The sequence below is a fragment of the Heterostelium album genome, assembly GCF_000004825.1.
Source record: "Heterostelium album PN500 unplaced genomic scaffold PPL_contig13, whole genome shotgun sequence".
Lineage (NCBI taxonomy): Eukaryota > Evosea > Eumycetozoa > Acytosteliales > Acytosteliaceae > Heterostelium > Heterostelium album.
In genome coordinates this window covers 93,906-121,458 of record NW_008805090.1, presented here as the reverse complement: position 1 = coordinate 121,458, position 27,553 = coordinate 93,906, and the positions used below count along the sequence as shown (strand labels likewise).

The window sequence follows — 27,553 nt, the reverse complement described above, 5'->3', positions numbered from 1 at the left end:
GAAAAAAAATTTAAAGTCAATGATTTAATTAAAAATATATAAATAAATGATTTTAAGTATTTAATTTATCATTAAACATAATTAAATAAATAAAAATATATTTTGTAATGTTTTGACTATAGATATTTTTTTTTTAAAAAAAAAAAATTTCAAAATTGGAAATTTGTCTTGAATGCTGTTGGCAGTAGAAGTAAAGAACAACAAGAACTTACAAATAGTCAGATTGAACAACAAGTGAATGTTGCACTCAGAGAATTCGGACATGTCGACCATTTGGAGATCTGCGACACATTGGCTTCTCTATCACATGATTGTGATTATTATGATATTAGAAAAAATCCAAACTATAAAAAGACAAAACATTTTTTTGGGCAGTTGATTACTTGGCGTTTGCAAATCAACTAAAGAAAGCAAGACAATCAATAAAGCAGACAATCGAAATCAATCTCACTCATGAAATGCAACAATATTGGATATTAATCAATCTAAATAGTCGCGATAAGCACCAACATTCAAATGACAAAGTTGAAGATGGAGATACAAGCAAAGAAATTGGTGTTGATCATATGGCAGCAGTCAAAGAAATAAAAGGTTTAAGCGACGATATTAAAATGGACAGCAATGAAAACAAAGAAACAACAGATGACTCTGAAGATAATTCCGATTCCGATTACTCGAGAAATAACGATGAAGATTATCAACTTTATTTTGAAGATGAAGAATTTGAAGACTCTGAAAATGAATATGAAGATGAAGATGAAGATGTAGAAGGTGAAGATAATTTGTTAGTTGCTAAACAATGAAAAAAATAAAAATAAAAAAAAAACTCTTATAAATTAAACTCATCAATTACTTTAGTTTAAAAAATATTCGTTTTTTTTTTTCTTTATGCCCAAAATTCAATGAAAAATAAATTAAAAAAAAGTGTGTAAAAAATGTAACCTGCTATTGTAAGATGATATGATAACAAATAGCGTGAAATTTTTAAAAACAAATAATGTTTATTTTGTTTAGTTTTTTTATTTTTTTAAATAACATAGTAATATTGTAATAAAAAGTTGTACTATTTATATATAAAGTGTTGTGATATAAAATATAATGAGGAGAATAATAAATATAATATCATTATTGGTGGTTAATTTATATTTAATAAATGTAATTCATTGCCAAGATAATATAAATATTAATAGCAATAGAATAAGTGCAAATGAAAATGGTATTTATTTAAAAAAAAAAACAGCTAACAACTAATTAAAAAACTATTTATAATTAAATTATTAATATTTTAAATAAAAAAAAATAACCGTTAGATACATTATATACATATTATTTTAGAGAGGATATAGATTGTACGGTACGACCAGGATGCGATTTCAATCAACCTCTTAATTGGTTGAATGTCTCAAAGACTGTGGTTGATGAAGACGACGACAACGATGACTATATTATCAAGAAAAACACTGCTAAAACCAGCTATATCTATGTATCGAACAGTTTGCTCTCCATTGGAAAGCTAAATATCAGTGGCAACGTCGAGTTGCTTGTGGACGGTCTTATCTTTTCTGCTACTAACATCTCGCTCACCAACAAGTCACTGTTGTTCTTCAATGGCAGTGTTTTCACCTACCAGAGCATCAATGTTACCGATAACTCTGTGTTCAGAGCGTTTTCGTCGGTGGTTGCATCGATCATCGGTCAGACACTGGTGGACGACACCTCAGAGTTGCAAACGGAGCAATCGTCTCTCAACTTGATGGCCGCACAATTCGATAGTTTGCTGCGACTGGACATCAACTCCTCTCTTACCTCAGGTGTGCTTGTACTTAATGCGGGTATCGATACACATTCCAATACAACTCTGATCGCACCGGTTCTTGTCATTGGCGGTGACGAGGACAACTACATATCGTACCTGATTTCATATTCTGTGAATTTGTTGAAATCTACCAATCTAACGGTCGATAGACTCTATGGATACAACGTCTCCATTGTACAAGCACAAAAGTCAGTGTTAACCATCAATGATGTCAGCATGTTCCAGTCGCATTCCATTGAGAGTATCGAAGCGGACAAAGACAGTAAAACGACAATTGCATGTTCGACCATCCGACAAATGACTATCTACGGTATTGCATCCAGTGGTAAACTTACACTGAATGCTCCGATGTCTGAGAGACTTATTATCTACAATGTCACTGCACTCAACGAGTTGGTACTGGTTGGTAACACCTCGGTGTTGATCAATGGTGATCTGACACTGACAGACGACTCTGAGATCAAACTGGATGCACCAACCATTTTCAATGCAACCACAAGAGTAAAGAGTGACCCACCCATCTTTGTGAATGGTACACTCAAGTTGGAAGGTGGTGAATTGGAGATAGAACTACTTGATGATAGTCAACAATCAAACGCCGTAAACTATACACAACGCTACGTTATCATAGAGAGCAATGGCGGTATCATTGGTACATTCAAGGATTTCAAAGTGGACAACCAGCAAGACGATCATCAGAAATCGAATATCAATGTAACAGTATCGCCCAACAACAATCAAAACTCAGCTGTACTGCTCTACTTTACAGAGAAACCCAGTGAGAAGGAGGAACACATGGAAGGTTGGAAGATCGCATTGATTACAATCACAGTGGTCGGTGTAGTAGTTGGATTCGCAGTGGTTCCATACGTCTACAGAAAGTACAAAGGTTACAACACCACCGGCAGAGGAAGCAGCAGCAGCTCTGGTGGCAACAAGAATCCATTCTTCCGTTTGAATTCCGACAAACTGAAACTCAACACAAGCAACGAGAGTACAACAGATGATATCCTATTAAATATTAACGAAAACGATGAAGAAGAATCCTCTGCACTTTAACTATTATTATTGTCATTATTATTATTTGAACGAACCAATATATTTAATATCCCTCCTTGCAAATCTAAAATTTTGTAATACTTAATAAACAATTGATTGAAATATTATATAAATTTTTATCAATATTATATTAAATGGAGAGAATTATTTAAATTTATTTTTTTTCTGTGTTTTGTCAATCTATATTTTATTATCCACTTCTGTGGTTCTATTTCAGCCTCGGTTGGGAAATGACGGTTCAATTTCACTATATCAACTCTAAAGTATTTTCGAACTCCTTTTTCAACTTGCAAGCCTATCTCACCCAAAAGAAATGTGTCATCGATTTCTACAGCTATTTGGAGTCTTTATTTAATTTTCTCCTATTTGATCTTTAAGACTTTTAATTTCTGTTTTTATCTTAGAATTTACTTCTTCCAAAACCTGTTTCTCTTTAAATCCTGGATAATAAAAATTATCAGAGTTGACTGTGGGAATCCCAAACTTGACTTGGACAGAATAATTTTTAAACCAACTTACGATGATAGACAACAGGTAGTAAAATTCATTCCAACCTTTTTTTTAGTCAGATAAAAACAATCTGTATTTGCTACTTTGGAATTTCAGATTTATCTTTTATCATGTTAAGTAATGGAATCTCAATAGATGATACATTACTGATAAATCTTCTATAATAACCCACTAAACCTATGAATGATCTCATTTCATTCAGATTGAATTAAATTTTGTTTTCTCAATAATCGATCTAATTCTTTTAACTGATCATGATTTTTCACACACATTTATTTTATTTATTTTACTTTTCAAAAAATTAATATTTTTATCTTGAACTTTACGTTCATTCTTTAATTCATTTAATTTTATTTTAATTAGATTTTTATTTAAGCTATTTTTATTTAAATTAACTAATTTGTGAATTTCATCATTAATATTCACAGATATTATAAGTCTGGTAGGTTTTTGATGGACTCTAAGTTTCTTACGTTGCGCAAAGCATTGGCATACATTGCAGCGGCCGTCTGGGAGTTCACGATGTTTCTGGTCTTATTCACCACAAATTGAAGGAAACTATGTCATCACGGTTAGGTAGAAACTTTAGTTTGGCGAGAATACCGACATAGTGTTCTGGCGGAAACTCACGACTGAATAGTTTCACCATCATAGATTTGTACTCATTCCAAGATGCATTTGCGGCAACATGAAAGTTTCTTGTTAAGGCTCTGGATTTCTCGTTAAGAGTGTTAAAAAGTACTTTAGCCCTGGCGTTAGGCAAAGGTATGGTACTTTCAATGAGTAGTAGATGTGATTCGATATCCGCAGTACTGGATTCAAAATCGAACTTAGGGAGACTATCAATCGAAGCCTTACCGACTTTAGTTGACATAATTTGGTTAAAAGCAGTGTTTGTATCCATCATCACCAGTTTGTTACAGGTAATACCACGGAAAGGTGTTCCGGGAACGTAATGAGGCTCTCCACCATGATTGTTATTATTGTTATTGTTGATGTCCATTTATTTAATTAACTAACTATCGTTATCGAATTAATTATTATGGATATCAACAATAACAATAATAACAATCATAAACATTGCTATAATGTTTATCAATTAATATCCTCAAATTATGGAAAAGACTATTTTAACTTTTTTAGTTCTTTTATCTAAATATCTCCTTAAATAAAAATCAAGATTTATTTTATTATATTATTAAATCAATCAAATAAAAATTAAAATTAAATCTATCATGTTTCTTCACTTACAACATTTTTGATAGAGAAGCAACAAAATTTTTTTTTTACCAATTCTTTTAAAATAGTTTTACTAGTTTAGTTTTATTATTAATTTAATAGTTTCTTTAAATTGTGTTAGTTATTTAGAATATGAGTAGTACTACTACAAATACTAACAGTGGTAGTAGTAATAATAATAATAATACTCAGAGTAAATCGACGACTTCAACAACTCCACATCAATCATCTTCTTCAAACCTATCAAAACAAAGTAGTAATAAGTCATATAAATCTTCATCATTTAAGCAAAAGACAACCTCATCAACGACTACTACTACTTCTACATCTTCACAACAACAACAACAACAATCTCCACAAAAATATGTAAAGAAATCAGATCATCAACATCAAAGACAACAACATCAACAAACAAAACAACAGTCAAATATAAATAATAGTCAAGATAATAATAATTTTGATTTACAACAACAACAACAAAGAATACATGATTTAAATTTAGTTGATGATATAGATGTAGATATACCGACTGCATTTGCAACGATTGCATCTACAGCACCAACTTTATTAATGCCAGCAAAGTCAGGAAGACCCTGTGTTGTTGGTGTTATCGGTGACTCTAGTAAAGGTAAACATCTCTTTCTCAACAAACTGGTCAATGACTCTGTATTCCACATCATAAACTTGCAGCCAAACAACAATAGTGCCAACATCACACCCGAAGACACTGTCAAACTCGAGATCTACAACGATGCATCCAAAGACAACGTATACATCAACTTAAACTCTGTTAGAGATACCAAACTTCTAATAAATGCATGGGAGTTAATTGATATAGATAATTCAAATGTATGTTAAAATATTAATTGATGTATATATATATAAATCAGTACAGGAATTACTAATATTCATATTAATAACAATTCAAATGTATGTTATTTAGGAAGTAGAGAAATGGTTGGATGATGCAGACTATGTATATTTAAAGTATCTTTTATTTATGTTTCATATTTGTAATGTTATATTTGTATGTAGTAATAGTAAATAGTTTATTATGTAAATACAATAGTTGACTAATATAATATATATATGTTTGATTCGATTTGTATTGATATCAATTTAAAGTTGGTATTTGAAAATCTAACAATGAAATTAGAGTATTTCAACTTGTTCAAGATATTGAAGCATGTCAAACAGATGGCATCACCAGCAATCAATAACCTGTTGGCAAAGCAGAATATCCCGACGGATTTACACCCATTCCTCACACCTGGTAGGTGTATCCCCATTCTCCAAGTATTCTTGGTGAAGGATCTCACCGATAACTACTCGAGAGAGTTTCATTTGAAACTGGAAGATGGACTTAAGAAACAAATCCTAACGATTCTTAAGAACAATGGTTTATTTACACCATTCAGTTGTTTTGCAAATGCAAAAAAGGATTCAAGGTATCTATCTATCTAACTATATATATGTAATCACCCACTATTTACTAGATATTAACAAACAAACTATAAATTAACATATATTTAAAGTGTACTTTTCTTAATTGAAATGAATAGACCGTTAGTTAGATTAATAAGATTATATCAAATGTATAATATATCAGCTCCTACCTTACCAAATAACTTGATTAGCAACAACAACAATAATAATAGTAATAATACATTGAATCTATCATCTAATAACATTAATAATGAATATATACCACAGCAACAACCATTACAACAACAACAACAACAACAAGCTAAACCACAATCAATTCAAAAACATTTTAGATTCTTCTCACAACTCATGAATGTATATGAATCTGGATATCATAATATTCCTACTGCTTGTATTAACAGCTATAAACAATCTCTAGTTAATCTACAATGTGAGGTAAGATTTATATTATAAACCAGCAAATCAACTTTATAATTATATTAATCACACAATCCATCAAGCTTCCAGAGTATAGTCTATGGGAGAGAGTTATTGTTTCACTTCAATCTTTCTTTGAACAAAAAGATAATGTACTTGTTAACTTGAAGAATTCTCTTGGTGTAGATACTCAATTCTCAACAAAGTAAGTAATAGTAATAACCTTTTTAATAAATGTATTGTAATAACTTATTTATTCATGTGTACATTACTCATTCAATTTAGGAATTGTCAAAACTATTATAAGAGTGCGTTAGATCAATATTTAGATGGACTGCCTGCTATCTATGGAACCAAAGCTCATCAATCAAAGCTACAAAAAGCAATAAAGACACTGAGCTTCTATGCTGCCGGCCCGTCACTCGACCAATTCGTTGCAAACCTAACAGCGGAATGCGAATCACATTGGAAGAAAGGCAGGAAACTCTGCGAAGCGGAATCTATCACCGGTCGGCTGTGCACTCACAAAACGCACCCTCTGCCACCGAAAGATGGCTCGTCACCGGCCGATCCCGACGCGAAACCACACCACTCTGGATTCCGTACGCTCGGTTCCTGCAATTGCGGCAAGTCGATCAAGTTGAGAGAAGATATTTTCGATCTCGACTATGGCAACTGCGAGTTCTTCCAACAGGATTGCTGCTCTGCCTACCAGAAGATCGAGTTGCCAACGACCAACATGCATCTAATACCTGCTTCGTCGGTGACACCCAAGCGACTGCAGTCGACCAACATACCATGGCTCTCACTGCTTCGTCATGGAAAGTCGTCGATCTACAACGCACAAGACGGTGTACCTGGCGACGGATACTTTGTAAACAATGAATCGATACTACAAGACTGGGATTTCAAGAGAGTAATGAATATTTGGAATCTAAATAATACCAACAACAACAATAATAATAATAACAATAACAACAATAATACAAATTCTACAACAACAACAAACACTACAAATTCAACATCAAACTCTAATGTTAACAAAGATACTACTTCTATAAAATGTAAATATAACATCATGATGATAAATCTATCAAAATATACTTACTAATTAACTTTATATTTTTATAAAAACTAATAATAATAATAATAATTATAGATGAAGTTGGTAAACTATCGTTTGAATATCAATGTCCACTCGGTCATAGATTCTATGAGAAAAGAAGATCAAGAAAGTTCTTCATCTCTGTCAATAGCAAGAATGAATACAAGATCTTCTATCAACGCCAACTGCTAGAGAGTTGCAATTCTAATGAGTGCGACTATTTCGCTCAATTAATGAGAGTAGTCATGATACCAACCATTGATTTATCATTCCAACCAATTATAGAAGTAAGTACAAGTTTAACTTTCTTTAATCAGATTTAATTTTAATTATATAACTAAAAAACTAACAAACTAATTGGGATAATTTAGATTTCACAATCAACTGAAAAGTTTGCAAATAAATGGGAATTTAGTTTAGAATCTACCACACCATTATCAAAAGATCAATTCTATACATTAAGATTACCGTAAGTTATATTACTACTTTCAAATATTTCAAATGTATATCTAATTAATTATTTATTTTAAATCTAAAAAAACCTGTTAGATATGCATATGTTTTCGACTCAACCAATTTGCTTCGTACTTATAATGCTGGATTACTCAATTTATATTTTACCATTAAGTCTCCTCAGTCATAGTGTAGCTACTTGTCTACCTCATACGAGGTGATGCTGACAATAAATAATAATAATCTCTTAATTATTTGCAAATATTCATTGTGTGTGAGATTTTTTTATATGAAAAAATCTTGTTTTTTTTTTTTTTTTTTTTTTTGTTGATTCTAATTTATTTTAGTTTGTTTGTTTTGTTGTTATTATAATTATTTATATATTTATTTCGTTATATAGATTGATTAGCTTTGATTGAAAATGAATGATATAACTACACCTATATTTCATAATGAAAATGATAATACATTAGCTAGACCACAGAATACACAGAATGAACCTATTGTTCCAACAACAACATCATCATCAACAACTACTTCAACATCAACATCAACAACATCAGCAACTGGTAACAGCAACAACACTAATAATAGAAATAGTTTAAATAGTAGTACTGGTAGTAATAATAGTAGTAGCGGCAATACAACCAATGAAACAACAATTGAAAGTACTAAACTTAGATTATTATTTGAATAGTAAACTATCTATCACTTAGACATTTGTTAAACATTGAAAGAATACTAACAAAAAACAATCATTACACTATATAGTGAGAAGCTAAAAGAAATAAATTTACGTGGATTATATGTTATTCCTTCTTTGAATTCAATATTTGGTAATTACCTTATACATTTATATATTTTTGTTAAGAAATTGTAAACATGAATATGATAGCTTACAAACATACTTTTAATATTTAAACAATAACTATATAATGTATAGAATGGCACAATGTATTATTTATTAGAAATAGAGTATATAGATCTTCAGTTATTAGATTCTTAATTATTATACCTGATGAGTAAGAAGATTGATGATGATTTGAACTAAGATATCACATTTACCATTTATAATATATTTACTCATCTCACTCATCACTACTATAGCTATCCAAACTCATGTCCATCAGTTAAATTTCAAACACCAGTGTTTCATCCATTGGTTGGTATGGATGGTGAATTTGAATTGCAACATCATTTCCCAGATTGGAAAGCAGAGAAATACATGATTCCTCACATTCTGTGTTATATAAAGAATATCTTCCACAACCCTGAAAAGTTTGATTATCCTCCACTCAATCCTGAAGCTGCTAAATTGTATGTTGAAATAGAAGTGTTCATAAATAGTTTAATTCATTTATATTATACTAAACAACATAACAACAATAATAACTATTATCATTCAACTATAGATTAAAAGAAGACTATGAAGAATTTTTAAGAAAGGTATCACATTTCGTAAAGCTATCAATACAGAATGTCTATGAGAATCCACAATTTTCATCGATTGTCTTCGCACAAGAGTGGAAAGATAAAACACAATTTGAAAACACAAAGAACAATGTACTCAAGAGAGATACCACCGTATTAGGAAAAGTTAAAAATCTATTCTCAAGATAATAATAAACAATAATAATAATAATAATAATAGACTGTCAACCACAATCAATCAATCAATCAACCTAATAGATAGATAGATATAGGCAATCATTCAAAAATCATTTTATTAGAATTCAAAATATAATTGCATTTATTTCTATTTAAATTAACATGTGTCAATTAATTTGATGTTAATTGATGTTTGGTGGTCTGAAGTCATCTTTATTATTTTTTGAAGATCTATCTCAAATTGAACGAAATATTGTATAAAATGATATCGAAACAATCTCTCTATACCATTTATTAGTTGTAAACAATTAATTAGTTGATCAAAAAGTGAAAAAACAAAGCATTGCACAATGCTATCAAAATCACTGATAATTTTGGTGAATGACAATGTTTATGTTTTGTTTTTGTTGTTTTTTGATCACTCTGAATGAGTGAATGAGGTGTTTCGGGGTGGTTGTTCAAAGTTTAATGATAAAATCTAGAAAATTAAACAAAAAAAAAAAAGTTAAAAAAATTAAAAAAAATAAAAATTAAAAATCATGAAATCGATAACTTTACAGGTTAACATGTGAGCAAACCAATACTAAATTTTCCTAATAATAAAATAATAATCATAGAAATAATATTATAATATAAAATTATATAAATATAAACTATTTATATGTTGTAACACAGCTTATATTAAAATAGAAAAACAGGAGAATTAAAGTTTATTTTTATTTATTTTATTTGTTTATTTTATTTTTTAATTTAAACAATTGTTTTTGTTTCAACACTACTAGTATAGTATATTGCATTATATTATATTTAGTTAGTACATTAAAACAAAAAATAATATCAAAATAAAAAAGAATAATCCTAGGAATAAAATAAAAAGTTAAAAATATTATTTATAACAACCACCATATTAAGTGTTAACCCAAACTCAGATTAATAAACAACAAAACAAAAAAATAAAATAAAAATAAAAAACAAAATAATAATAATAGTAGTAGTAGTAGTAACATAACAATCAATAATTAACAACAACAGATATTTGAAATAATATAAAAAAAAAAAAAGTAAATAATTTTATATTTATATTGTATTTTATTTGCCTGCCGTTGGTTTGGACCAAAGCTTGACTAAACCAAAAAAATAATAACAACAACAACAACAGCAACCAACAATAACAATAATAATAGTATCAGTCATTCATTCACTCAAATTAAATATAATTCTTGAATTACAACACAGCTTTACTTATCTTTTTTTTTATTCTATTTTATTCTAAATTTTATTCTATTTATAATTATAACCAAACCAAACTCTTCTACTCTATGTATATTATATATTTTTATAAAGATAGATATATAGATAGATAGCAAAGATATATAGAGTGATATTATTATTATTATTAAATTTAATTAGATCATTCTTTTCTATTTCTTCAATATCTTTTATTTGATACTTTTTTTTTTCTATTTTTTTCTATATTCTTTTATTTTTTTTTAAATTCTTTTATTCCTTTTTGTTTGTTATTACTTCTTAAAATATCAATTCATATCAGTATTGAGAGAGCAATAATAATAGTAATAGTAAGGAGTATATTCACACACATTCAATCAGACAATAGTTAGTTATAACTTCGAAGTTCTAAATAGTTGGTTAGTTAGTCAATCAGTTAGTAATAGTAGTAGTAGTAGTACAATAGTTGTTGTAAAGTAAAAGAAAACTATTTAAATAATTAGCTATTATCTTGAAAAGTAATGATTTAGTATTCAGAATCACACAACACATTATCATTTCACAACATCATCATCATCAAAGTCATCACATTCTTTATTTATTCATTTTTTTTTTGTTAAAAGTAGTATCGATTTGTATATTTATTATCATATATATATATATATAAAGTAAATTTTAAATATATAGTTTTAAAACAATTGAAATAAATTCAATTATAACAATACAATTTAAACAAAAAAAGTAATAAAAGTGTCATAGTATAATAGTAATAGTAGTAGTAAATCATCAAAAGTTCTTATATATATATTAGATAGATTAGACAAATGGAGTATCTAGATTTCTCTCCATCTGATTCTTTTCAGGCAGCAGTCGATGATTCATGGGTTTTAAGTGCAACTTTTTTAGTTTTCTGTAATTATTCCTTTTTTTTTCTTTAGGTTAATCAAAAACAACTAATAATTGATTAATTATTATAATATATAGTCACTCAAGCAGGATATTGTATGCTTGAAGCAGGTGTAGTTAGGGCAAAGAATGCCAAAAGTATAATTATAAAAGTAATTTAAACAAAATATATTCTTCTGTTGTTGAAAAAACAAATCAACAAATCTTTGATATTCATAATTTATTTATTATTATTATAGAGCATTATAGATACAGCATTTGGATCACTGATATTTTGGGCGGTTGGGTTCGCATTTGCATTTGGACATAATAATAATCCGTTTTTGGGTACATCACATTTCTTTTTGATTAGATATGATAATTTAGCATTTTTTGCCTTTCAATGGGCATTTTCAACGACCAGCATCACTATTGTTAGTGGTTCGCTGGCAGAACGAGTACATATAAATAGTTGTTTGATATATACGGTGGTGATGTCCGCCATCATCTATCCGATCACCGCACATTGGGTGTGGTCGAAAGACGGATGGCTGCGACTCATCGGAACCAATGGAATCGTTGATTTCGCTGGTGGTGTAGTTGTACATATGGTGGGTGGTGCCGTCGGCTTGATGGGAACATACATTGTCGGTCCGAGAATCGGTCGGTTCGACTCGGAGAGTGGCAAGCCGAAGCCACTGCCCGGCCACAGCATCACCCTGTCGACACTGGGCGCCTTTATCATTTGGTATGGATTCTACGGTTACAATACAGGATCGACACTGGGAATCTCGATGGGTCGTATGGCTATTGCCTCGCGATCCGCCGTCACCATGACCATCTCGGCAACGGCATCGTGTGCCACCACGCTCATGGTCATCAAGCTGTTTAGCGGCAAGTACGACGTCAACAAGTCTGTGAATGGCTTGCTGGGCGGACTGGTGTCGGCGTCGGCCAGTTGCTCGATGGTCGACCCATGGGCGGGTTTTGTCATTGGTTGCGTCAGCTCGTTCGTTTATCTCGGCACATCGAAGCTGCTGCTGAAGCTGCGCATCGATGACCCTCTCGATTCCGCACCGATTCATTTCTCATGTGGAATGTGGGGAGCCATCAGTGTTGGACTGTTTGCCACACAGAACGATCTGGAGAAGCTACTGGTCAGACCGACCAACAGCTACGGACTGTTCTACGGTGGTGGCGTAGAGCAACTCGGTGTTCAACTTCTCGGTGTCGTTTGTGTTGCACTTTGGTGTTTTTTGATATCGGGCATACTATTTGTGCTCATGAAACGTTTCAATCTTCTTCGTATAGACCCAACTCGAGAACTAATGGGTATAGACATGGATCAGCATGGTGGTCCTGCATACCCAAATTTTCAAAATATTTAAATTTAATAAATATAGTAATAGTAATAGAAATAGTAAAATGAAATAGTAAACAGATTCATTATGATTTCATCTTGTTAAAAAAAAATAGATTATAAATGTAAATTTTTAAATGATCATCATTATAATGTTTAAACAAAGAATAGTTGTAAATTAATTAAAGATTGTGATTAATTAATCTAGAGAAATATTTATCGTTTAATTAATGATGATCATGATTGCATGTTGAAGTAGATGTTGTAGGAGTAGTAACTTCAGATTCATCATCTTGTAATTCATATTGTAGTTCTTCAAGTTTCTCGTTGATTTCGTTTATACATTGTGCAAGTTGTTGATTGCAAACCGTCAGTTGTTGATTACATTGATCGATATGCTCTTGATAACAACCAGTGGTTGGCATACTATATTCGTTTCCTTCTTCATCTTTCTTTGTCGATGTATTTGAATGTATCTCTGTTTTCAATATCTGTTGTTGTGATGTCTAAACAATAGTAATAATAATAATAGATTAACACATTAATATTAACTCGATTATCTCTCTTATTACTCTGTGATGATCACCACCCGATCGATCAAAAGAAAATAAACATAACATACCAATAGGAATTTAGCTTTCTCCAACTCTCTTAGCTGATTGATGATTGCACTCCAATTTGGTTTAATATCTTTCAACGAGTTCTCAATATGAATGATCTCTTTTGAGATCTTTGAAATCATTGTCGATACACTTGTACATAGCTTTTGATATTCTTCTTCATTATTATCAACTAAAAATTGTTTAAATCCACTATTACATTGTAATAAATATATTTTAACATTAATAAAGATTACTACTGTAATATAAGTATGTACATACTTATTGAATCTCGTGTATATTGCAGCTCTTTGTGATTGTGTATTAAAGAATAACGATAGAATATCGGATGGTGAAGTATTCTTTAGTAAATCTATAAATTCTTGTTCAGTGTCTGCATTTATCTTGATATTATTATAATCCATCTTGCTTGCTATCTTGTCTTGATGAATGAATGATGATTGTTTTGTAATTTTTTTTGTTTTTCACTTTACACACTTTAATTTAATTAATATTTCGTAACCCCACTAATTCCCCCTTCCAAAAATCATCATCATATCATTGCCGATTGGTTAAAAATCATTAACAGATATTAAATTTTATTTAATTATTTTGTGTAAAAAAAAATGTTGTTTTTTTTGGGGCTCTGGTGATTTTCATTGCCAATATAATCACACTTCTTCATTTAGATTGTAATTACAATAGATAGGATAGTGTATATAATATAGATAAATCATATATATTCTAGAAATATGGATAAATTTAAAGAATTTTTAATTTCCTTCAAAAAGATCATACCAGATATTGGATTGTTGTTGGTCGGTGCATTCGCTCACTTACTATTCATCTTGTTCTCTCCAATCTTCCATATCATCGGTCAACTAAAATTAAAACAATTCCCAGAACCAAAGACAATCATCATGTAAATTAGCTTTTTAACAATTTAACCATCAACATTAAAAACATTTATATTTACATATATTTTTATCATTTAGTACTGGTGCATCAAGTGGAATCGGTAGGGAATTAGCGTTGTTGTACGCAGCCAAAGGTAAGTTCCTTGCTTTGACCGGAAGAAATCAAGAGAGATTGAATGAAGTTGCCAAACAGTGTCGTGCCAAGGGTGCCACCGTTGAGACTACAACCATTGGTGTCACCAACCGATCAGAGCTGGAGCAATGGATCGATATGATCGACAAGAAATCAAATGTAGATGTCGTCATTGCCAATGCCGCCGTTTCAGAGCCATCGGCACCAAACGATCTCTCCTATGAGGAAAAAGTGCGTTACTTGACCGACACCAATGTCTATGGTGTACTGAACACCATACTCCCATTGCTCCAGAGATTCCGTGATCGTCATCACGGTCAGATCGTCGTTGTCGGTTCACTCTCTACCTACGTCACACACATCTTCCCAGCGTACGTCGGATCGAAGAGCTGGTGTCACGGTTGGACCAACACACTCCGTCAGGAACTTGCTCCATACGGTATCGGTGTTACCTACATCGCACCGGGCATGGTCGACACTCACATGAGCGACGTTCTCGGTGACATGAAGAAGCCAATGATGAAATCACCGCGTGACTCTGCCATCATCTTCAAGGATGCAATCAGCGAGAACGCACCATGGGTCACCGATAACACACCTACTCACTACCTCGTCTATCTTCTCAACACCGTTCCACTCAGATTGAAAGATGGATATCAAGTCTTGACAAACTACGGTTATCCAGATGGTAATGTAGATTCAATGAAATTCTGCAACTCTTCAAAAAAGAATAAATAATCAATTAAAACAAATAAGTAAATATGTTTTATTTTATTTTTTTGGATTATTATCAGATAAATGTTATGTAATTGTTGTTTTAAACAAAAATAGATTTGACTTTCCTTTCTTAGATTTCTAATTCACTGGGTAGTTGAACAAAAACTCTCACATTACATACATAATAATAATTTTTTGAAAAATTTTCAAAAAAAAAAAATAAAAACAAAAAAACCCCAAATTAATGGCACTATCCTCATACAACGTTGCTTCATATTTATTTTTTATTAACTGCTAATTATTAATTATTTATTTTATTATTTAAATCATTGTTTTATTTTATTTTATTTTGTTTTATTAAAAAGTAGTGTGCAAATTGTAGAATCTTTTCATATATATCTATAACATATATATAATCAATCACAATCAAGAAAACTATTTTTATTTATTTATTTATCAATATATATACTATTAAGCTTAATTAAAAAGTTTTAAATAGAAAATGCAAGATCCATACTATTTTGGACAAAGGTAGGTTAGATTATTATATATTGCAATGATGATTAATAGCTATTTTGATTATATAAATAAGATATAAGGTATTAATGATTATTTTCAATCGTTTATGTGTAAAATAGTAATATTCAACAATCTATTAAAGGATTACAAGCATTACATCAGAGATGGCAAGCACTTTTAGACACAAATACATTCAAGAATGAAGAGTTTAGATGGAGTCAGAATGAGTTAAAGAGAATATTGAACGATGTGGAAGCAGATATCAACGATCTGATGGACTCGATTCTGGTGGTCGAGAAATTCCCAGATCGTTTCAATATCGATATGATGGAGATTGAAAAGAGAAAACGTTTTATTAGAGAATCGAGAGCTGCCGTAGATGATGTCAAACGTGACATGAGCTCACAACAAGTCACCGCCAAAATCGAGCGTGACAAACAGAATGAACTACTCAACACCGAAAGAAGACAAAACATGCAGAGAGAATCGAAATACTCTGGAATAAATAGAGCATACGAGGAGGATACCAATGAATTCTTAAGAGAGAATATGCAAATTCAACAAGTAAGTCATTTAGTTAAATCAATCATAAAATATCTAATATCTTTATTTGTTTTTAAATAATAGGAATATTTCAATAATCAAGATCAAGAATTAGAAGAGTTGGCACAAGGTGTTGCAATCATCGGTGAAATGGGTCATGCCATGAAAAATGAAGCAGAGATTCAAGGTAATATTTTAGATAGACTGGGTGATCGTGCAGCCAAGTCACAAGGTGCACTCGGTGGAGTCATGAGAAGATTAGATAAATTGATGGAGGCGACAAGTAGTAAAGTACAATGGTTAATGATTGGTATTCTAGCTGCTATTTTTGTTATTTTAGTTGTTATTTCTTTAACTATATTAAAGAAAAAATAATCAAATATATAATAAATTTTAATAATAATATAATCAAAAGAAAAAAAAACTTTGTAATAGATATCACAAGGCAGCAATTTTGATATGATAGAGAATAATAGTAGTTACTCTATCAATTAAACCTTCTCTTTAAAAAGAAAACAAAAAAAAAAAAGACAAAAACTATTTCACTATATTAAAAAAAATCAATGTTTAATTAAATCAAAGTAAACTAACCGGCTGATTGTGAGTTCAATTAAACCAAATTAGGAAGAGCATCTCGTTTGCCTTTTATTCCCGATGAAAATAATTATGCGCATGAATCAAAATATCTTTACATAAAAGTTTGGTGAGAAATTTAAAAAAAAAAGATGAAAAAAAAATTAAAAATTAAAAATAAATTTCAATCGATTTTTGTGCAAAAATATGCATATAGACAATTGTTTATTTACCCATTAACAATAGTTTTTTTATTTTATTACTTCTTTACATTTTCATATTATATTACTCTATAATTTTCGAATATAACAACAACACAGCAGCGCAACAACAACAAAAATGAGTGAATTAAATCAGAATCAACAAGATCAACATGTTGTAGAGGAAATAAAGAATGAGGAGATGATCTCCACTGAAGATACCAGACTTTGTAAGCATAGAGGATCATGCATTCAAAGTTGTCTTAAAGTATGGGCACGTGGTTTGTTGATTGGTTACGGTATGAGAGCATCACTCGCATTACTATCTGGACTCGTCATGAGAAGATTATATAAAAAGTAAGTTTATAAACCCTTTGGTTATTACAATTCTTTAACCCGATTCACATTCTAATATTAATTATTTGATTGTAGTCCAAGAAAATTGATTAATCAATCATTGTTACATAAAGATCCAATTGGATTTGGATTGTTCTTGGCATTCTATACAGGTGGATTCAAAGCAATCAATTGTTTGTTGCGTGCAATCAGAGGAAAAGAAGATGGTTGGAACAGTCTTATCGCTGGTTTCTTTAGTGGTGCAGCAATGATGTTTTCAAAGAGTACAGAGATGGCATTATATCTATTCGCAAGAGCATTGGAATCAGTATTTAACGCTGCACACAAGAGAGGGTAAGTGAGAGAAATCATTGATCTTTTTTTTTTTAGTTTATTTGATTATAAATAACTAACATCTATCAACGTTTCAACAACATTTAGATTGATTAAATCATGGAAGCATGGTGATTCAGCATTATTCTGTTTCTGTACTACAGTTATGTTTTATGCATTTGTTTGGGAACCAAAGACTGTTCGTCCATCATATTTGAAGTTTTTGAGTAAAGTTGCCGGTGAGAAGAGAAATTTGGCACAGGTAACAGAAAAGATCAGAGAAATCTATTACCTTAGCAATCACTTACCAAACCCAACTCAATAATAATTTAATACCAATATTAATAGTAATAATAAATATACCAAAAAGGAAATAAAAACAAAAAAAAAAAGATATAATGTAAAGATAATATAAATAATAACGGTTGATTTAATCTTTGGTTCAATTCATTTTGTTTATTTACATTTGATTTATTTGTTCATTGCTTGGTGTTTGGTTGTTTGTTTGATGATTGCTTATTAATTCTTTTTGTTCTTATTTTTGATATCAAAATTCTTTTCATTAATGATATCTGCTTCTTTGATGTCTTTGGTGTCGTAGTAACTAGAGTCATTAGCTACTGGCATATTCTTGGATGCAGTTCGGTTGACATACGATTCGACTAGTTGAGTGGGTGCTTCATAGACAACAAAAGATTTTCCATAGGCGGTGTAAAGATTGATGGCAGAGATCACTAAATCCTTTTTAAATGGTTTGTTCTTCTTCTTGCTTTCAATCAAGTTGAATGGTGATTTAAATGCCAACACCTCGACAGTTGCGGGATGACCGTTCGCTACATTATCAGGTACGTTGAACACACATTTAAATAATGTTTCTTTGGTGCCATCAGAGTGCACCACTTTCTTCTTATCGAAATCACACTCTTGGATACTGGGAAGTTGGAACGGTGCTCTAGTTACCTGCTGTATCTTGTCACGATGTTTCTGTACGTCTATCATCAACTGATTATAAAGCTTACGATAGTTATATAGTTTCCATATTAATCTTCCAATTAATATTGCACCTAATTATTTGATTGTTATTTTTATTAACCAATTTGTATATATATTACATTCGGGTAGTGTAGATCTTACCGATTGGTCCTACAGTTGACATGATAAAATCAACGGTAAAAGAAAGACTATAGAGTGCCAGTGAAGCAAAACCAATTCCAGTGGTAACCAAAGATCTCATCACGTTCGAGATGAGCGATTTAGATTGCATTCTTATAAATCTTACATTACCAATATGTGTATTGGGAGATAATAATAGTTGGTTGGAATTCTCTCCATGATTAAATCTATTTAGACTCCAAGCAATAGGAGTAGAATAGAATGATTTCAATTTACTAGTCCTATCGTTTCTATTAATATGTAAATGCTGTTGAATAATTTCATTGCTGACTGCAGATATCAATGGTTTATTAATGAATGATTTATTCTTTAATAAATTATAGTGATTGTTTTTAATTATATTATTTAATATTAGCCTATTATTATTCATGATTAATTAATTAATTTATCAAAACCAAATTATTTTTTTTTCATTCAGATTAAATATAAAAAGGTGTTTGGTTGATCTTCACAAAAGGTGGGAACAGCCACGCAATCTGAGATTCAACAGTTGTTTAAATTTGAAATTATATATAATTAATTGTACACTTTTTTTTATTTAAGCTCACTCTGATATCTAAAATTAAATTAAATTCTAGACAAGATCAGATCTTTTACAATTTCTTGGTTCACGTAACAAAGACAAACTATATAATTCCTCTTCCTCCAAAACCTGTAGAATAGTAAGACAATCGCGTAATTTTGTATTTTCCTCGAATGTATATGCATTCTTTTGGAAATTTCTTATCACCTTTAACACTCCATATACCTTTTGACTTTGCTTAAGATTGATACCATCAGTTGGTTGACCAATGGAACTTTCTTGGAAAAATGTTATATCTTTTAAAAATACACCCCTTTAAATTGATTAAGAAGAGAAACATTGTTAATTAAAATTGTTGGTCATTCACTCATTGTCAATACGCTCTACATACAAATAGGGAATACAAGGATGTTTGGGATCAGTTGATGCCAACTCTGATCTATATGTATCATGATTTCCTTCAACTGTCATCATTGCTTGTAATTCAGAAGATAGCTAAATCATTTTAAATGATGATATAAATATATTTGAAATATTTAAATTATATGTTAACAGTGTTCATACCTTTTGTACTTTTGGTTTCATTTCAGCAAAAGTATGCTTCAATCTGAATACAGGTGCTTCGTTCAATCCAGACAAGATTGCCATTAATGTATGATAGTTTGAATATGATCTTAAACACTTTAATAAAGAGATTTTAAATTAGTAAAGGTTATATTGCAAAGTTTCAAATATATATATAGTTACTTACTTTTGCAACTTTTAATAATTTACTCATATATTTAGCACGAGTTCTAATCTTTTCTTCTTTAACAATGACTGTGCATACCCATTTAGTTACTTGATTGAATCTGTCGATGGCAGCACGAATGTTCATTGCTAGATGTTTGGTCTTCTCTTTGACCCATGCTTGATTTAGAAACTCTGATGTCTGAATCTTTGAGTAGATCTCAAACTCGATCAATGTCAACTGCTTTGCAATCTCATCGGCTGGCATTGTCAGTATCTCACTTGGTTGAACTGGTTTCCACGACATCATTCTCAATCCAGTCATCTTTGTCATTCTCCTATAATCACTCGATGACTTTGAAGATGAAGAAGAAGAAGATGATGATGATTTCTTTGATTGTATATCTACTTTTAATACCTAATAATATCATCAGAAATAAAATTAATAATCAATCAATGATATAATTATCTAACCATGGTTAATATACATACTTTCTTTATGAAAGATCTTCTTAGATAGTTTGTTAAAGATGTATTATCTACTATTATATAACGTAGGAATATCTTTAATACATCGATGACAGCTTGGTTAAAGTCATGAAATTGTTCGTCGATCAACTTTTTCAATACTTTGAATACATTGTGTTGAATTGGATACTCAATACGTTTCTTCCACTCTGCTATAGAGATCGATGCAGCTTCTATGGGTTTCGGAACGTGGTATCGCTCCAATAGTTTATATATCAACTTACTCGTTGAGGTGAACGTTCTGTAGGTTGTAAGACAGGCATTCACCTCTGATATATCTGTGATTGTTGTGATCGAAGTCAGTTTCTCAACGAGTTGATTCAGTGTTACCAACTTGATTCTTGGTGTGCCTGGCGAGTCGGGTGCCGCCTTGTTCGGTGACGCCAACTTTAGAATATCATCTTTATTGAGAATCTCATCGATCGATTCAACGCTTTCACTGGTTTGTAGCAGCACTACCGGTACCTGTTGTGGTACCACAGGTTCGGCGCCATCCACCGAGTGCTTACCGCCAGTGGTGCCATCCGCCAACAGCTTCGCAGCAGCTTCCTTACCGGCAAGGGAAGTGTCCTCAATAGCAATGGCAATGACGGTGTCATTGTTTTCATCTGTACTAATCGATATCTTTGGTGGTATGACATTCGATGAGGAACTAGAGGATTGAGTGTACGGACTGATTGAGATCGAAGGTGAAGTAGCCGCGGATCCACTGATACTGACCGACGGTGATACATTCAGTGGAGACAACGATAGATTCGGTGTACTAATATTCAGTGATGCATTTATATCGATATAATAATTAACTGGATTGATTTCCTCCCAAATACTAATACTTGAATCTTCATCTAAAAAATTAAATAATTAGATGGATGAAATAATCAATATTTTAAAAATAAATAAACATACCATCACATAATCTACTCTTATATTGATTATAAAGATGCTCCCATAGATTTCCATTGTTCATCGATCGATTCCATTTCTTACAAACATATAATACTGAACAACATGTATTCAAATCGAGTAATCTAAATATTCTTGTCAACAATCCTTCTGATAACTTTGAGATATCTAAACACTTTGTTAAAGTAATCTATAATTGATTGATTGATTGATTGATACATATTTGTTAGAGAATTGAGTTCAATTTGATATTCGATTCACATTGACATTACCTTCTTTTGTATACTTTGATTTAAACCTCTTGCCATCTCTGAAGTGGGTACCAAGAAACCTTTGATGAACGACTTTATGATCAAAAGCGATGTATAATCAAACTCTATTTGCTTGTGATCAACTACTTTTCTCAGGAGTTTACCGACTCTCAGTTGAATAGGAACTTCCACCATCTTGCGCCATTCAACGTCAGTGTAGTGACTCTGATAGGTTCTAGGCACCATGTATCGCTGGAGTAGTTTGCGTATCAACAGATCCAATGGGAATGTATGGCAACTATCGATAAACTCTGTCACCTCGTTGGTAGGTGGAACACTGGTCAACGGTGTCAATCTTCTCAGTGCACTGTTGATCATCATCACATGACTTCCAATGGCGCCATTCAAAGACGACAGTGCACTCATCGACTGACTATTCACCATTCCACCACCCTGTCCACCTCCATTATTGTTAGCTCCACCACTTCCTCCTCCTCCGCCAAGTGTAAGTGAACTACCAGAAGAAATAGTACCAACAACCATACCACTCTTTCCACTCGGCAGATAGGTAGTTCTCTTACCGACAACAGTAGTATTGATGTCAAGCACAGATTTTCTCTGATCTTTTGACAACAGTGTTGAACTTCTAATCTTTGTATTCTCCTTGGTTACTTTTGTGCCAGAACTGATTCCCATAATCGGTGTCAATGACATTACATTCGACTGACTAATCATCTCTTCATCCCAAACATTTACATCGAATACATCTAGAAATGAATTGTATTGAATTGTATTAGTAATGTATGAATCGATAAGATAGGATATTGATTAAAAAATAAAACAACACGACATACCTTGATATTTTTTCAAATAGTATAAAGTTAAATCTTTCCAAAGTATTTGATTCTGATTGATAAAGGTATTCATTTGTTTACAGATTCTATATAGTATACAATAATCCTCAGCATGGAGGTAAGAGAGTATTTGTAACAATAGCTTCTCATTCAGATCCAATAGTAGTTGTGTGCTAATGTCTTTGGTTGGAATCAATTTGTCTTCTACATCGTCAATGATCGGTTCAGAGTCGCTCTCACTCTCGCTGTCTGAAGTACTATCGCCATATGAGAAGTTCTCCTCTGAACTACTACTCTCATCGTCATCGTAGAACAACATTGGTTTCGTAGGAGGTGGTGGTGCCAACGTCAAATTCAACTGTGGAATAACTAATTTCGGGGAATTACTACTTCCTCCTCCACTAACTATAGGTGTATTTGTAGTAGTTGTTGTTGTTGTTGTTGCTGTTGTCGCAGCTACTTCATTTGTTGTTGGAATGACTACATCATTATTTGAGTCTGTCGTTGTTGCTGATGTCAGTATGGAAACGGTCTCAGAAGTGCTCACTTCTTCGGGAATTGCAGAAGTACTCAAACTTAATGGATTACTCATCTTTCGGTGCATAATGACTGTTGTATTAGAAACGACAGAAGTGACATCGCTAGGTCCACGTTTATGTGATGCAAAATTCCAAATCTGACTACCACCACCACCACCACCACCACCGCTGTTACTGCTGCTGTTGCTTTGAGATCTTGGTGAGGGTAGCAGTGATTGTGTCAATGGTGAATCTCTGGGTGGCGATGGAAAGTTTAAGAGTGAGTCGAGTAGCTCTTTTTCGAGTTTACTCTGGTGTGTGGATTGCAGTGTTGATGTCGATGTTGTTGGTGGTGGTGGCGATAATGTAGCAGTTATTTTATTGATCATATTGTTGTCTATGAAACTATTGGATGGTGATACAGGTTGTGATATAGAGCTGGGCTTTGGTTGGAGCAGTTGTGTGGTGGTAGACGAGTAGGTCTTTGACATAAATGGATCGTCTTTATCAAACAACACTTTGTTGGTGCCCATTGTAATGGTTGAAGATCTCTTTGTGGACGGTGAATTCGGAACACCACCACTATTTCCACCACTATTCAAAAACAACGAAGGACTACCACTATTACTATTTTCCCCAGAACCAAATATAGTAGGTGAAGTATTACTACTGTTACTACAACTGTTATTATTACTATTATTATTATTGTTATTACTATTGTTACTAATTAAAGTAGTATCATTTGCGTGTGTGTTAAGTGTGGTTGGTGTGGTTGTAGTGGTGGTAGTGTTGTTAGAGTCAGATTGTATATTATTCATAGCTATCTATAGGTATATAATCTATATACTATAGAAATGGAACTGACTATTCTATTCCAATAAATATATTTTTATATTTACAATAATCTATATAGATATGTTGTATTTTGATACTTGATACAATTGTTGATGTTGTTACTGATGTTGTTATTGATGTTGTTGATGTTATTGTTATTGTTATTGTTAATCAATGTATAAATTTATTTATATCTATTATGAATAGTTGTGGTAGTTAGTTAAAAACACACAATAAAAAAATGATTGATTTTTTTTTTAAAACAAAAATTTATAAATTTTTTAAAAAAGTGGGGTGGACCCACCATTTTACTAAAAAAAAATAAAATTTTAACAAACACATTTTTTTTTTTCTGATATTTGCAACTTGTAAAACAAAAAAACACACAATTATACATATATCGGACAATTTTATTTATTTAATTCAAATTTCCAAAATTTATTTCTTTTCTTTTTTTTTTTTTTGAAAAACAATAAAATAATATCTTACTTTTTTTTTTTTTTTTTTTTTTTTTTTTTTGAGATCAGTTTGTATGCAACACAAAATTAATTTAGCAAATTCTGTTGAAAAATTGCCACTTAAATCAGAAATGGAACATTGTCTGACCTAATCAAATCTTAATCTTTTCTTTACAGAAACATTCACATTTCAAAATGGAAATAATCATAACAATAGAAAGAATTGGCAATTCAGGAAATTATTTAATTAATTATATATATTTTATTCGGTTTGTTTTATATTAAAATTTATTAGCACCCACTGGAAGAGGATGAAGAGCTGCTCGATGAGGATGATGAGCTGCTTGAGCTTGATGAGCTTGAGCTGCTTGATGAAGATGAGCTGCTCGAAGATGATGAGCTGCTTGATGATGATGAACTGCTTGATGAGCTGGAGCTTGAGCTGCTTGATGAGCTGGAGCTTGAACTGCTTGATGATGATGAGGATGATGATGAGCTGGAGCTGGAGCTGGAGCTTGATGAGGATGATGAGGATGATGAGGATGATGAGCTTGAGCTTGAGGATGAAGATGATGAGGATGAAGATGAAGAGCTTGAGCTGCTTGACGAGCTTGAGCTACTAGATGAACTTGAACTTGATGAAGAACTTGATGAAGAACTAGAACTGGAACTCGAGCTGGAAGAGCTTGAGCTTGAGCTTGAGCTTGAGCTACTGGATGAGCTTGAGCTACTGGATGAGCTTGAGCTACTGGATGAGCTTGAGCTACTGGATGAGCTTGAGCTTGATGAGGAACTCGAGCTGGACGAACTTGAGCTACTGGATGAGCTTGAGCTACTTGATGAAGAACTAGAGCTGGAGGAGCTTGAGCTTGATGATGAACTTGAGCTACTGGAGGAGCTTGAGCTTGATGATGAGCTTGAACTACTGGAGGAGCTTGAACTGGATGATGAGCTTGAGCTTGATGATGAGGATGATGATGAGGATGATGAGCTAGAGCTGCTTGATGAGGATGAGGATGATGATGATGATGAGGATGATGAGGAGGAGGATGATGATGATGATGAGCTAGAGCTGCTTGAATGTGAAAGTATATTGGAATATGATTGTGATAAAAGTGAAGCAATATTTATTTTATCTGATGAAAATTGTCTAAATAAATAATAAAATATGTTAATATAATTTTAATTTTTATATTATTTTCCCAGCATACCTATTTTTCAGATGATAAATATCTATTTTTGGTTCCTCATTTGTAATGGTTACACCTTTTCTATATGGACTGACGATATTCGGAAGTATCACCAAAAAAGCTACTAATACAATTAAAAACCACTTTGAATCCATTTTTTTCTGTTCTGTTCTATATAGTATTATTTTGTATTATTATTAATAATAGTTAGTTTTTTATTTATTTCTCTTATTTTTTTACTAATAGAAAATTCATAATAAATATCAATAATATTAAACAAAAAACAAATGAAATATTAATTATAGTTTGTTGTTATTAATATTAATATTATTAAGACTTTTTATATATCTAAAATATTAATTTGGTTATTTTATTTTTTTAAAAAAATAAAAATAATGAAACACACATATTATAAAAATATCAAATAACACTACAAACTGATGGACAATAAATATTATTTTAAAAAAATATATAAGTTATTTGATTAACCCACTCACTTTTGTTTTTTTTTTTTTTTTTTGTTTTGTTTATAAAATGGTACTGTTGTTTGTTTAAATAAAATCAATTATTATTGGTAGATTGAAATTGAATTAATTGATATGTTTGTTGTTTGTGTTTTTTGATTTAAATTAAAATTATATTGTTTCTAAAGAAATGTATAATTATTCTGGTAATACTACAATTTGGATAATTAATTATATTTATTGTCCAATGGATTCACAAAATATAAAAATATGGTGCTTTCGTGTGGTGTTGTTATTGTTGTTGGGTGGTGAGTGATTGAAACTGAATGATGGATTTTTTTTGGTATTACTACTATTAAAATAAATATGATAGATTTAATGAAAGAAACCTAAAATAAAATAAAATAAAAAAAAATTGATGAATAGATTTAAAAAAAAAAATCAAATCAAAGCAAAACAAAAAGTATAAGTTGACTTTAGTTTGTCACTCAGAGGTGGTGACTGGCAACATGGCATTATCATATTTGGAATCGATGAAATGAACAAAAATAAAATAAAATAAAAAAATAATTATTAGGTAACCCCCATTTTTGCCTTCATATTCTCTGGTACTCCACATCTTTTGTTATTTTCACTTTTTTTTAATTCTATTCTATTTTTTTGATTCCATTGACACTTTAAATAAACTATTCAAATATTTCTATTTGTCAATATATAATAGTGGTAGTTCAAAAGGGATGGTATTGATTTATTGTTGACCACACACAAACACACACGCCCAACCACCACTTTATGAATGAGTTTAAGGTATTTATAAAACATATGACAAAATAAAAATTGTGAAAAAAAAAAAACAAAACATTGATTTGTTGTTATTTATGAAAATGAAAATCGCCAGATTTATATGGCTCAATATATAGGTGGATATAGCAAATATTGCTGGATTTTTCAGTATAACAAACTGAAGGTTTTTTTTTTAATGTGTTTCTTCGCAATTCGAATCGATTGCACAAAATAAACAAAAAAAATCTAAAAAAAAAAAACAACCACACACAAATCTTCACCGAAATGATCGAAAAAGACCGTGCCTATGTGTTTGTGGTGGGGGTGATCTGAAAAAAAAATTTAAAACT

At 31.2% G+C, this 27,553-nt stretch overlaps 9 protein-coding genes across 9 annotated transcripts; 5 read left to right on the top strand and 4 right to left on the bottom strand.

The window, feature by feature from the left end:
* Positions 1-46: 46 nt before the first annotated feature.
* On the top strand, positions 47-2,875 carry PPL_05850 (uncharacterized protein; the record flags this gene model as incomplete). Its single annotated transcript, XM_020576721.1, has 4 exons — positions 47-56; positions 376-784; positions 1,191-1,216; positions 1,812-2,875. The coding sequence occupies 4 exons, from the start codon at positions 47-49 to the stop codon at positions 2,873-2,875; spliced, it is 1,509 nt and encodes a 502-aa protein (XP_020433133.1).
* Positions 2,876-3,226: 351 nt separating this feature from the next.
* Positions 3,227-4,388, bottom strand: PPL_05849 (uncharacterized protein; the record flags this gene model as incomplete). The annotated part of the gene is made up of 3 exons (XM_020576720.1): positions 3,227-3,315; positions 3,676-3,761; positions 3,928-4,388. The coding sequence occupies 3 exons, from the start codon at positions 4,386-4,388 to the stop codon at positions 3,227-3,229; spliced, it is 636 nt and encodes a 211-aa protein (XP_020433132.1).
* Positions 4,389-4,756: 368 nt separating this feature from the next.
* On the top strand, positions 4,757-8,417 carry PPL_05848 (uncharacterized protein; the record flags this gene model as incomplete). The annotated part of the gene is made up of 9 exons (XM_020576719.1): positions 4,757-5,473; positions 5,568-5,651; positions 5,750-6,072; positions 6,160-6,505; positions 6,529-6,692; positions 6,773-7,551; positions 7,647-7,879; positions 7,964-8,061; positions 8,393-8,417. 9 exons carry the CDS (start codon positions 4,757-4,759, stop codon positions 8,415-8,417), a joined length of 2,769 nt encoding a protein of 922 aa, XP_020433131.1.
* A 49-nt stretch (positions 8,418-8,466) lies between these two features.
* On the top strand, positions 8,467-13,153 carry amtB (ammonium transporter; the record flags this gene model as incomplete). Its single annotated transcript, XM_020576718.1, has 8 exons — positions 8,467-8,741; positions 8,817-8,881; positions 8,989-9,067; positions 9,153-9,362; positions 9,458-9,641; positions 11,696-11,792; positions 11,865-11,938; positions 12,026-13,153. The coding sequence occupies 8 exons, from the start codon at positions 8,467-8,469 to the stop codon at positions 13,151-13,153; spliced, it is 2,112 nt and encodes a 703-aa protein (XP_020433130.1).
* A 199-nt stretch (positions 13,154-13,352) lies between these two features.
* On the bottom strand, positions 13,353-14,149 carry PPL_05846 (uncharacterized protein; the record flags this gene model as incomplete). The annotated part of the gene is made up of 2 exons (XM_020576717.1): positions 13,353-13,631; positions 13,748-14,149. 2 exons carry the CDS (start codon positions 14,147-14,149, stop codon positions 13,353-13,355), a joined length of 681 nt encoding a protein of 226 aa, XP_020433129.1.
* A 327-nt stretch (positions 14,150-14,476) lies between these two features.
* On the top strand, positions 14,477-16,928 carry syn10 (putative syntaxin 10; the record flags this gene model as incomplete). The annotated part of the gene is made up of 5 exons (XM_020576716.1): positions 14,477-14,646; positions 14,720-15,467; positions 15,991-16,022; positions 16,130-16,574; positions 16,638-16,928. 5 exons carry the CDS (start codon positions 14,477-14,479, stop codon positions 16,926-16,928), a joined length of 1,686 nt encoding a protein of 561 aa, XP_020433128.1.
* Positions 16,929-17,465: 537 nt separating this feature from the next.
* Positions 17,466-18,320, top strand: PPL_05844 (Tim17/Tim22/Tim23/Pmp24 family protein; the record flags this gene model as incomplete). The annotated part of the gene is made up of 3 exons (XM_020576715.1): positions 17,466-17,683; positions 17,759-18,016; positions 18,104-18,320. 3 exons carry the CDS (start codon positions 17,466-17,468, stop codon positions 18,318-18,320), a joined length of 693 nt encoding a protein of 230 aa, XP_020433127.1.
* A 194-nt stretch (positions 18,321-18,514) lies between these two features.
* PPL_05843 (uncharacterized protein) lies at positions 18,515-19,538 on the bottom strand (the record flags this gene model as incomplete). The annotated part of the gene is made up of 2 exons (XM_020576714.1): positions 18,515-19,059; positions 19,130-19,538. 2 exons carry the CDS (start codon positions 19,536-19,538, stop codon positions 18,515-18,517), a joined length of 954 nt encoding a protein of 317 aa, XP_020433126.1.
* Positions 19,539-19,742: 204 nt separating this feature from the next.
* Positions 19,743-26,111, bottom strand: gefG (Ras guanine nucleotide exchange factor; the record flags this gene model as incomplete). Its single annotated transcript, XM_020576713.1, has 11 exons — positions 19,743-20,004; positions 20,083-20,186; positions 20,256-20,372; positions 20,443-20,838; positions 20,913-21,793; positions 21,855-22,026; positions 22,124-22,869; positions 22,957-24,298; positions 25,069-25,670; positions 25,693-25,916; positions 25,978-26,111. The coding sequence occupies 11 exons, from the start codon at positions 26,109-26,111 to the stop codon at positions 19,743-19,745; spliced, it is 4,980 nt and encodes a 1,659-aa protein (XP_020433125.1).
* Positions 26,112-27,553: the final 1,442 nt, after the last annotated feature.